A 12,679-nucleotide genomic window follows, 5' to 3' on the forward strand; every position below is an offset into this window, starting at 1 on the left:
AACACAGGTGGTTGTATGTTTAAAGAAGAGAGAATAAATCTATTGTGCTATTTTCCCCTCTTGCAGGGACTTTGCATAATCGTACCGAGATTTTCTTCTCTGTAGGCCAGAAAAGAGCCAGCTACTACTGAGTAGCCCCCTTGTAAGCTGGTTATCAGACAGTTTGTAAAGTCAACAATCACTATACTCCTTGATCTCCGGGGTTTTATCAGAGAAGTAGAAGGAGGTCATTAATTTCTTGTGGTGCCAAAGAAGTGATGTAATTGTACATTATCCACCAAAAAAGCCACCCTTGAACAAGGCATGGATTTAGAGCTAAAACCTTCCTCTTAGTTGGTTATATCTCTGGGTTTGTGTGGACTAGGAAAGATTGTCAGAATTACTTGGAGTCTTACAGTTAATTGTAGAGTTCAGGCTTTGGGTTGCATTTTAGAAAAGATTATTCTTTTGAGTTTGAAATAAGAATAACTGGGAAGAAAATACTCCTGAGGCTGGACTGTTTGTTGAGGCCAGTTACTTTTAATGAAGAAACCCAATGAAGATCAGGGTTTCTGGAACATATTTTACCTAGTTTTCTTGAATTTTGTCTATGTTTTGGGCATTTGAAAAAATCATGAAAGTGAATCATGGGTAGTTGAGGCCCTGATAAGTTACTTGAGCACTCTGAACCAGTGTCAAATCTCTTATAGAAGGCCCAGCAATAATCTTAATATTTTTGGTCTCCTGTAATTTATTATGCGGAGAGGAGATGCAAAAGCATGGATGCAGTGTGGGAGGATGCTCATACTTTTTAGTTGTGTTAGCTAAGGATAGCTATTAAACACTGCTTTGGTGTAATGCTGGCACTAACCTCACTTTTGGATCAGCTACTGGAAGAAGTGCAGAGTTGTTGTCACCAGGGAAAGTCAGGGAGTAAACAGAGACCCCTCCAACAATCAAAAAAATGTCTCACAAGTGACTTGGCTGCTGGGTCCCTATTACACCTGCAGAGAAGATGATGGAAGGTATAAATTTTGTGATCTTTCTTCCAAAGCCTCATTTAGACATCAGCCTGGCTAGGAATCACATGGGAAAGCCCAGGTTTTTTTCTTAAGTACTTAGGGGGAGATAAAGGTCAGTTTGTATGTGCTGACTTAGAGAATTTATATATTTAAACTCTTTCTTGTTCTGTCATGCAGTACTGTGGCCAAAACTTGCTTATGGACCTGTTTGCTGTGTCCAGCTTCCTTGGCAAAGAAACTGCTCCTTCTTTGCTGTGTGTTGCAGAGTGAATAAAAGCAGGGATGTGTATTCACCCTGTGCTACAGTCCCTTTCCTTCCTGTTGTTGGACAGGTCTCATGTGATTCCAGCAGAGGTTTTGTCACCTCCACAAAGTGTGAGAAGTAGCCAAAGATTTTTAACATTGCTGCAGGGAGTGCTGCTATCCTTGCTGCTTTCTGATATGTCAGAAATGGAGTTAGATATGTCTAACTCCAGTTAGATCTGGCCAAATTTGTCTTCCTAAATGCTTGCCATACTGCTGTGATTTGAAACCAGGTTCAAATTTCTTTGGTGTTAAATCTTTATTGAGTTTGAATGAAGGCAGGCATCCCTGGGATTTATTTTTGAAGGTTTTAGGATCCCCCCCCTTTTTTTTCCCTGGATGACAATAAGCAAAGCAGATATTTAGGCTGAGACCTGTCCTGTCTTCTCATGTGTTCACAGCTGACTGGAAGTACTCTAACCTTCTGGGTATTCAACTATTATCTGTGCCTTAAAGGTTGAATACAAGGGCTACCAATATGATAAAAGCTTGTCACTTTATTTACTGGGTTTAACATTAAAAAAAAAAAAAAGGTCATTATTTTTCTAGGGACATTTTAAATGTGTTCCTTTCTGAGGGAAATTTCACTGTCATCTTCTTTCTATGGCCTTTAAAGTCACAAGTTTGGTTGGTTGCTGTCCGTTTGAAAAATATCAGCCAGATAGTATTTATCACAGGAAGTACAATGGGTCAAGACCACTTCCATGAACTCTGAAAATAGGAGGTCAAGACATTTGGTTATCATTATGCTTTTTGAGAGGATTGTCATAATACACACTGGTATTGTGGTTGAGATGAAAACAGACTACAACTGCTTTAAGTATTTATATATATCTAAGTGCAGGTCATAAAATGATTGTGTTGGTAGCTCTGGTATCTTTACAAGGCTAGATAAGGTTAACCTTCAGCACTGTAGTCATGTCTGGGTGAGAAATCTCAGAAAACAGAGTCAGGCAATAGCTTCTTCTCCTTTGGGGCTCTCTTGTAGGATGCAAGAGCCTCTGCTCTGCTTAAGAGAGGTGATCCCATTTGTGTAGTGCATTTGGGTTCATTGTTAGAGAGACTGTTGTTAGCTCCAATGCCTCTAGTGTGTGACCACTCAATTCCTAATGTAGCAGAGCATCTGATACCCAAGTGAGAGTCTGTGAGAGTCTATGAGAGCAGCAGCTATGGAAAACTCTTTCAGTCATTGTCAATATGGCATTTTTTTTCTAAACGTTTACCTCAGTAGGTCATTCATGCTTTTACTGCCTTGAAGGTAGAATAGGGAGCAAGATTCTGGTATCTGCACATTAGGAGCAGTCCCTTCCTATGAACTTTGACACCCCTGTTGCTCCTGGATAATGAGTTCCTGTTCTTGCTGCTGCTAACAGAAGAAGCCTACCAGCTTCACTTCTGGTGTCTAAATTAACTTAATGTCTGGAGAAGAAGACTTTATTTGAATAGAATTCAATCCCTCTCTCATTAAGGTCTTTATTTCGCTTTCATTTTCTTCCCTGTTATTTAATCAAATTGTAGCTGGAAAATATGTATTGTCCATCCAGTGTTTACAGATTGTACACAATTTAAAGATTTAAACAGCCTGTTAGGTGAAAATGACCCTTTTGTCTTCCAGACATTTTGGGGGGCATTTTAATATGCTAATCCTAATTTAATGCCTGTATCTCTTTTTGTTCTCTAATTGCATCCAGACAGCTTCATGCCAGCATGTTGTCTCTGCAATTGGCTCTACCTGACTGAGGTGCTTGGTGAGAGGCACAAGAGTTGACAATAGGCTGAGTGAGCTTCTCTAGAAGAAGGTGTTATTTCCAGTTCTGTTCATGGGACTGAAAGAGGCTGCCTGAAGCCCTTGGACTTCTGGAAATTTTTACAAGAAAGATTATTTAAATGTTGGCAAATGCAGCCACTCTTAGAACAGAGAATTTGTTTAATTTTATGCAGAACATTTTTTTTGCATTGTTTGGTTTTGCTTTTCATTCCTTTGACCCATCCTTCCCAGGATAATTTCACTTCCTATCTTATTTTCCCAATAAAAACCTCACCCAAGGTTTGCCACAATTGGTAACAATTAGTTTTCTGAGAGAATCACTTCAGTTCTAGAGCTACGCATTGTGTCCCATTTTTGGCTCTTTTGATGTGTTGTATTACATGAAAGTTCCAAGTCCCAAGAAAGGTCCAAGTTCCAAACATTTGATTCACATTAATTATAATTACCTGCAGTGTTTGGACAAACAAAACTGAAACTCTTTCATCCTCAGATCAGAAACTTTTTCCCCATCTTTGAAGATAAGTCTGTAGGTTTGCTATGAAACTGCCCCCTTAGTGTGGCTTTGGCTGAGTTTGCATAAACAGGCTTGTGCAGTGGTACATTTTAATGCATTTGGAGTTGCCTCAGTCATGCCAAGTGTGTACAGATAACAAGCAGAATTTGAATAATGTCCTCTCCAGAGAGGAGCCATACAGTCAATTGGGTGACAGCAGTCTTGCTTTTGTCCCATGTTCTTCTCTAGCAGGAGGTCCCACTGATTGGCATTTTCTGGTGTCCAGACCACATCTCTGATTGCTGAGGAGGTAGCAGCTCTGCCTGAGACCCATGTGAAGAGCTGCAGTCCTGCTGCCTCCTGTTTGTGCTGTCATTCATGCTTATCTACTATTTCTGTAGCTCCTGGTTATACCCCTGCTGACTTTGCTTCACATTTTCTTGTTTCCATGTAAAATTTGACAAGGCTGCACCTTATCTCTTGTTCCTTTCCCTCCTCCAGAAAGCAGTGACAGAAGCTGTCATTCATCCTGAATGGGGAAAGCTGCTGTGTTTAGAGCTTTCTGTGATTATTTAAAGCTGTTGCTTGGTGGCTTTTGATCATTTGGTAAAAGCCAGTCTTTGAATAAAATGCAGCATAGAACAAAATTTTATTTCTTTAGAGAATTGGGGATGGGAGTGGTGTGTCAGGTCCTAGCTGTCAAGTGTCCCCCACTCTGGGCAGTGACCAACCTAGGGCAAACTTTCAAGCAGATGGCACCTGTCAGACACCTGTTACAAACAGCTCTAGAAGGTGCTTAGGAACTGTGGGTGATATTAGGGCAATACCCACCATCTTTGGAGTTTGTAGGGGATTGCTTGTTGGTTTTGTTTTTTTTTTTTTAATGTTAGGAGTTTTTGGTTTTTTTTTTTTGTTGTTGTTTGTCTGTTTTTGGAAAGATTATTACATCAAGCTTTCCCTAAGATGAAGATCTACAGAACTGTGTTTTAGGACAATTTTCATTGTGCCATAGTGAAATATAGAAGAGTTCTGAAGATAAGTTAAGCTTATAAAAGCTTAACTTAGTTCTTCTTTCTTTATTAGCTCTTCCCCTCAAGGCTGTCCCCAATGACTTCTCCCAGTCTCTACTCATATCTAGAATTGGCCCAATCCAGGTGCAGCACCTTGCACTCCTTGAACTTCATGAGGTTAATGTGGCAAAAGTTACCTAAAGCCACTAATAATTTATAAAGTAAATTTGTCCTCACCATTTTAGAGACTCAGTGATGTTTAATTTGAAGAATCCTTGTCTATTTTTCCATGGAAAGTAGTTTCCTCAATACATTCTGGAAACAGAGAAAAGAGGAAAAAGATAAAGATACAAGATACTGAGCACCATATCTTGCTCCTGTCTACCCAGCAGCTTCAGGGACAGCAGATGATAAAGGTGTTGTGTCTGCCTTCCCAAGAAGGCATCAGTCATCTCAGCCTCTCCTTAACAGCCAAGGAAAGCTGATCAGACCCCATCTCTGATGTCCTTTTCCCTCGTGTGCCTCCATGTAACCCCCTCTGTCTGCTTGATCTGACTAATGGACAGTTTGTGAAGTTGATCCTGTCTGTGATTGCTGACATTAGCTTTAGAGTCTTTCTTACGTACACAGCTCCACAGATATGACAGAAGTTACAGAAGCTCCTTCAGTTTTTCTTATTAGTTATTCTGTTGTCTTGCAGTTGTTATCTATGTGTTCACCCTGTGATAGTTCTTTAATGTGTGCAGTCAGAGGTTTATTGGTTGCATTGCAGACAAGCTAAGGTTTTGAAGAAGTGTTTGGGAGTTTGGAGGGTGTTGCTTAGTTGCTTGATTGAGCAGCAGTGAGTTGGCATAATCTAGATTTTTGTCAGAATGGCATCTGATAACATGTCACAGAACACCTAGTGATTAGCTGGAAGTAGCTGTTGAAGATCTGTTCATTCCCTGTTTATTCCCTGATGTGCTTTGTCACTAGAATCTTTTTTTGCACACGTCTGCACAATGGTACTGTAGTTCACTCTCCATGTTTACAGGTGTTACTGCTAGGGTTCAGCTTCCCAATTATTCCTATTGTGTATGTTCATGGTGCAGTTTGTATTTTTGTATTAGGGGAAAGCCAGACCAGTTCCCAAAGTCTTGCTCTATCGCCTTCCAAAAAAACTTCCTTTATTTTGGAAAATCCCAGATTTTTATTTAATCAAAGTCTCTCTTAAAGGTTTTTACCCTCTTCTCAGAAATTGAAATACTGTTTTCTCATGGCCTTAAGAGATTTTCTTGCTCCTCTTTAAAGCACAAAGCGAGTAATCATATAGAGTGGGGCTATTACATTTATGATATCTCTTTTGGAAAAACATCAAGTTGGATATCATATGGCTCTGCACCTCTAAAGACAATAGTGATTCTTGCTTACTTGATTAATTTCAGTCAAAGCTTGAAGATCACATCTCTTGATTAAGGGGAAGTCTTCTTTATACCTCCTATCTTTCTAGAGAGGTGTTGCTGTATTTAAAAAAACAGCGCTAATTTCAGTTAGCTCAACTCTTGGGCAGTGGAGTTGATAAGAGGAGATATTTGAGATCAGGTTAGTAACCCGGCAGAGAAATTGGCACGACATGACAAAGGAGGTTAGCTCTGTTCTCTGTGTGAGTGTAGTGCAGCATGAGCAGCTGAGGACCTGACATGGCATTCTGTCCTGGTGCCTCCAAAATAGCTTTTCCCAAAGACATTTTTGTCTGGTTCTGATCCACAGGCAAACAAGAACATGCATTGACTTTTTCTGTAATGATAAACTAAATACTGCCAAGAAATATTTATTCCTCAGTACCCAGGCACAATTATCTGTACAGGCAAATTATCCAAATGATCCTTAGCAAGGATTTTGACTCATGCCAGCTAGCCTCTCCCAGGCACTTTTTCCACTGATGAGGAATTACCATGGTCCAGGAACTGTGCCTAACAGGCAGGTTGAGCTTCGTTTTGGAGCTGAGAGTGCAGAGGCCATCTGATCTCAGAGTCAGAGAGCTTTTCTGGGTGTGTTCAAACATCGTGTGTAGACTGTAGTTGGTAAGAGCTAGAGGAATTCTGCCTTTGTGCTAAATCCCATGGTCAGGAACATTTAAGATATACCCCTGCCTGAAGAAAGCTGCTTGTTGATCATTTGTACACTATCAGCTTTAAAGTGCTGCTGGTTTGATGTGCATGTGTGGACATAAACTGTAGATAACACAACAGCCCTTCCACTTCCAGAGCAGCTGTAGGAGCAGGATATTGCTACGATGTCCGTAGCTGTGTAGCACAGCTGTTGTGAACATCCAGTGTCCTGAAATGAAGCTGGCATGGTGCTGTTGTGAGACAGTATTTTTCTGCTTTCTTGGTGAAGATATAAAATCCATCAGTTATTTACAGCATGGTTTTATATCTGATTTTGCTATGTAGTAGTCATTATCACCATTTTTAATCTCTTGACCCTTCACGTCTTGGATTGCTTCTTGATGTGACATTGCAGAGGAGTTGGACATAATGTTTGTAAGATGCTTGGAAGATGAAAAGCTCCACAGTAGGTTTTTATTATTACCAGAGGCAAAGTGTGCAGGAGTGGCTTAATATTGGACTGTTTATTTCCCAAGAGATGGCTTTGTTTTGAAGAGTGCACATTATCAGTTGAGTTTTAGACAAAACTATCTTATTTCAATCCTGAATATAAATAAATTGCGAAACTTTTTTATGGTTAGATTATTTGCAGAAGATATTTGTAGAAGAGCTGAGCATTTATGATAATACCTGTGGCTCTATTCTTAGCTTATGTTTAATGAAGCTTTTTTTTAATGTATTTGGCTTCTCCTGTCCAGAGGTATGTTGAGTCCAGACATCCTTACATATCTAGAGGTTGCAGTGTTCTTACAACTACTGGTATATAGGTATATTTATTTGAGAAATATATGTATATTGAGATATATATTGCTCTTCAAAGATAAAATAAGTTCAGTTTGTGAACAAAGAAAAGTGGTCTGCATATGATGTTTTATTAGAGTTTCGTTTGCAGGCAGTTTTTCACATGTTCAACCTACCACATATTAAAGACCTGTCCTTTTTTCTCTTTTTTTTATGTAGTGCTTTAGCTATTTCTTGAATCATTTTTATTTCCAGCTTCCATCTACATCATAAACTGATAGGTGATTGTACAGAGATAAATAAAAATAAAAGGGAGCTGTTTAATAGTTCTCAGGCTGGTTTCCATGCGAGGTAGAGGAGGAGGGAGGGAACTGCAGTGCTCACATGGAAGAAGTTCAGCTTGCTGGAACAGGGACTGCCACAGGGACAGCGATGTCCTGCTGTTCAGTGTCTCCCTTGCCCTTGCAGGGTCCTCACTCCCACCCAGCAGCCTTGTTTTGACAGAGCTGTGTTGTGGTGTCAGCACAGGCTCCTCTGGGCTCTCTGAGGCAGCTCCTGTCAGCAGAGGCACCACATCCCTGCGCCCTTGACTGGATGCCTCGCTCCCTGCAGCTGCAGAAGCTTTGGGCTGCTGCCTGGCACTTGCAGAAATCATTGTGGAATTTGCTGATTCTGCCAGACACAACCTAAACACTTGTTCCTAAGTGCTGTGTCCCATCAGGACAGCTGTTGGTTATGAAAAACATGCAGTGGCTTTCATCTGTAATAATGCAGCTTTGTTGGAGTATTGCAAGCTTACCATAATCTGAGCAATACTGTGAGGCAGTACCCCCTTGCTCAGCCTAGAGGAAGCTTTATTCCCCCATGCTTCAGTTAGGATGTTCATTTATTGTTGTCACTAATGTCAGAGATGGGGGGGAGGGAGGCTAAATTTTCCCTCCATACTGTCAGTAAGGATTAACTGCAAATGCTGGGCAGTGCTTTCAAAATATTCTGACCTATTTACACAACAAAACTGATCAGAACAAAATAAACAGTTCTGGTCAGTGGCTGAATGCTGTATTGTGGCAGCTATATTTGGCAGTGAATTTTCTCATCATTTTTCCAATGCAGACAAAAACCAGAATGCCATAGAAATTTTAAGCATTACAAGCAGATAATGCCCATACTGAATAGCTTGTTTCTCCTGTTGCCTTTTGGGGAAAGGGGACAATTTGGCTGTAATTCAGTTGGAACAAATTCTTATGAAGCAACTGACAAAAAAGCATATGAGTAGATTTATCATTCTGCCATGTGAGGTAATAAACAATTGCATCATTTCCAGCAAGTTGCAATATATACCTGGGAGATGGTGGATCTGTCTCCAAAGTATAACTTCTGCAAAGAAGCATTAAATAGGGAATGACAGACTCTAAAAATTGTTTGTTTCCTGCTTGGATTTTATTTTTTTATTTTGTAACAGCTGTAGAGGATACTTGCAGTTACTTCCTCATATTTATGTGATATCCCCTAAAGAATGAATTGAGAGAAATTTTTCATTTTAGCTATTTGGAAAACCTTTCTATATTTTCTGGGTCACAGATTCTTGGTAGTGTGGAGGATAAAATTGCCTGACACTCGAGATAGGAAATACTTCATACTAAAATGAAGACTTCTTAAACTTTTTTTTCCCCCACTCTTCCTTGTAGTGACAGTCCCAATGCTATCCATGAGGTGGAAAAGTGGTTACCACGGCTGCACTCAGTTGTCATAGGACCTGGCTTAGGCAGAGATGAAGTTCTGCTTGAGAATGCTAAGGTAATGTGCATATTGATGTTTTATCCTATGACTTCATGTTGATTTGTATTAATCATTCCTATATTTTACATCATTACACAAATGTTCTTGTTATGGTTGCTAAATATCAAATTTAATAAAATATTGTTGACTGACAATTACAGTTTCTATCCATGGTCTTCACTGTTAAAGTGTAACCTTCAGTCTGAATTTTAGGCACCTGCATTGTTGTTCTGGTTTGCTTTTGTTTAGCTTGTCAAAGTCACTAATTAAGAAATATGCTGGCGTATCTTGCTAAAAGGCTCTGTGTTTTCTTAGGTGCAAAGCACCAGTACTGTAAGTACATAAATATGGATTTGAGTTCATAATTTTTGACAGCTCATGTGAGATGCACCAAAGATCAGGGACTGTGTCCTCCTGCAATAAGAAATAATACTCTATAAAATGTTGCAGATTTCTACTGTGGATAAAGAGATAATCCTGTTTTCTGTCAAGCCTTAGTGGAGAGCTGAAACAGGAGATTAGATAGTCTTTTACTTTAGATAATACATACTTAGACCATCTTCCCAATGATGTTTTGTATTATTGTCAACACATCTTTGTGTGTTTGAAGTGTGTCTTTCAGTCTAATGTCAATCTAATTTTGTACAATTTTATTTTTTTCTGAGCAGTATTACTGTATTAATCAGTTGCACTAACAAGTGGAATTAATATAATTTACAGAAATGTTGACAGTTACACAGTGAAATCACAAAACAGAGCAGGCAAGAGATTGGAGACCACGCTATCCAAGTGTTTAAAATACCTTGAAAAAACTAACTATGAATGGTAGTGTTGCTAGGATTTTGTTAGAGAAAGTTGCTCTTGGAGTTTCTTGCTTCTTTAATTTTTTTGGAAGGAAAATTATATATTATGATACAGAGGTGCAAAAGTAATAAAGATTAGAAAATAAATAAATTTATTACAACATATTACAACTGACAAAGAAATCAAATTGTATAATGACAGACATTTAAACATATTTTATTATTTTTTGAAAACATTATTTTCAGATTTTTTTTTACAGAAAAAATATTTGAGATGATTCTTTTTTTTCTTGGCTAAGTTTGATGGAGTTTTTTCCTAAAGGAAAACAACTTTAAACAAAAGAAAATAAGAATTCATTTAGAATAGCTAAGATAATTTCTTTTATGTCAGAATTCCATCCAGGGTTTATGTGCTTATCTGTACTACAGAAGTATCTGGAAGATTTCTTGATTGTATTTTTTTCCTCATTGCTAAAAATAATATTGCTTTCCTAGTGAATGACAAGCATACTTTTACTTCAGTCTGGCTGTCCTGTGAAAGCCAGCTTAGAGTTAAAGAAACAAGCCCAGCCAATAAGGACAAGGCATTTGGAAGTTGCTTTGTGCTAAAATCTCAGGGCACATTCATATGAGCTCTGGATCTGGCCTTATTAATTTCAAGTCACATTAAAGCTCAAGTTCTTTGTCTGCACTGTAGTTGTGTAAGTGTTCATTAGTTACCCAGTGTTGAGGTTTTTAACATGCCACTGGGGACAAGTGAACCCTGGCTGCTGTCTGAGGGAGAGTGCTGCTTCTCTGTGCTCAGGGAAAGCTGAGTCTCCCTCCTGCTTCAACAGTGAATTTTAAGTATCAAGAGATGATAGCATTGCTATTTTAAACTTTTATAGGAGGCTGGCGTGGTATAAAGTTTTCTGGTTTCCCTTTAAGCTAACTGAGGCATGTATGAACACCAGGCTGGGAGATAGGTGAGTGTCTGCTTTCTGGTCAGGGTTTTGTATCAGAGTGCCTGTGATGGTGAGATAGAGCTTCCCCTCAGCCTCCTTCTGTCCCATTAAGGTGCTGAGGCATCGTGTTCTGGCATCTCTCTAAAGCTGTTTTTATGTCAGTTCTTGTCAGTATTGTGCCAGCACATTTCCAATTAATGTGCTTCTCCAAACAGTCATGTGTTTGGGCTGCTTCTCTCTTCCGAGCATTGAGAAATTAAGAAATTAATTACTAGTGCTGTAACCTTCAATTTCTGGTATATGGCCAAGAGACAGTGTTTTGTTGTGGAATAGCTTGAGTGCTTGTTGACCAGATGGTGCATCATCTCCAGATCAAAGAATGCTTTGCTTCCTCAGCATCTTTAGTGTGTCACCTGCCTCCCTCATTCTTAACGTCTGCACTGCTCACTGTGGCATTTGAGCTCCTTTCAACAGTCTGATTTAAAAAAACCCACCTTGTGATCAGTTTCCTTTGATTTTTTTCTCCTTGAGCACTATGATAGTCTCTGAATACATATTTACTGGCTTCCTGCAATTTTGTGGGTTTGGCTGTCATTCCATTTACAGGTCCTGTTACAAGAAGCTGCGCTCCAAGTTATATCCTCCTTTTATAAGCCACTTGTGTGGGTCTGTGGGCCAGAGCTCTCACATGCTGTTACTCAGTTGCTTGGAGCTGATGCTCTATCAGAGCTTTCTAGCCATGGGTTTGTGAGATCAGGGGCTGCAGCTTCGGAAAATTCCCCTATAGAAGGCATTTGTTGTGTCCTGATAGCTGTACACCTGGATCCCCTGCAGATGTGGCAATTCTAGTCTCTGCCTGGTTAGACCTTCCAATTCCAAAGCAAATAAGCAGTCCAAGCAGCTTCTCTTGAAGAGAAAAGAGAAAAAACACATTTCTGCTCCACTTCTCAGCTCTGGAGTATGCAGATTGAAGCATTTCTGCTCCCCATACTACTTCAAGCTTTTGAAATGCTGTTGCCACATCCAGTGTGAAAAGTTGGCCATGATGTCAGCTTTCTTGTTGGGAACATCAGGGCATCTGTTTATTCCTTTCAGTGCCCATGACTGATTCTGGCCAGAGATACCAGTATGTTATGTCCCTGAGTTCAGCTCAGCTGGAGTGCTGCTGCTGGTGCTTTAGCCTGTTGAGAAAGAGAGCCCATTTAGCTGCTATGTGTAAGCAAGGCCAAGATCTCAATGGCTGTCCTCTACTTAGAAGCAGCATATTCCAGAGCTGTTGGATATTCTCTTTTTGTCCCCACAGCATCAGTGTTACATCCCTATCATATCTACCAATCACAATTTACTTCATTCAGCTGTTGCATGTATGTTTGCACTTCTGGCTTTACTCTCATCTGCATCTCCTACTAGAAGTTTGGAAATAGGGAAATTTCTGCTTGTACCATCAAGAGCTGTTTCTTGGGGGTGTGGAAGAACCACGTTCCTCTGCTGCAGGGTGATGAGAGCAGCTTCTGAGAGGACTTTGTTAAAAATAATGTTCCTTGCATAGCCTCCTGGGAGAGCAGGAGATGCTGCCTGATGCTCCTGGATGTTCTGCATTCTGCTGCCACCTGGCAGTTAGGCAGTTACAGGCTGAGCTATGTCCTTCTTCAGTTTCCATTTCTTCTCATCTCCTTTCCCCTATTCC

The 12,679-nt window shown here is 39.8% G+C and overlaps 1 protein-coding gene across 4 annotated transcripts in view; it reads left to right on the forward strand.

Moving 5' to 3' along the window:
* NAXD (NAD(P)HX dehydratase) overlaps positions 1-12,679 on the forward strand; it is a 51,305-nt gene that overhangs the window by 13,151 nt on the left and 25,475 nt on the right. For all 4 annotated transcript variants that reach the window (XM_030966704.1, XM_030966462.1, XM_030966618.1 and 1 more), the window contains one exon: positions 9,155-9,263. In XM_030966704.1, the coding sequence (XP_030822564.1) occupies positions 9,155-9,263 (109 nt within the window). The remainder of the gene's footprint in view (positions 1-9,154; positions 9,264-12,679) is intronic.

The sequence above is a fragment of the Camarhynchus parvulus genome, chromosome 1, assembly GCF_901933205.1.
Source record: "Camarhynchus parvulus chromosome 1, STF_HiC, whole genome shotgun sequence".
Lineage (NCBI taxonomy): Eukaryota > Metazoa > Chordata > Aves > Passeriformes > Thraupidae > Camarhynchus > Camarhynchus parvulus.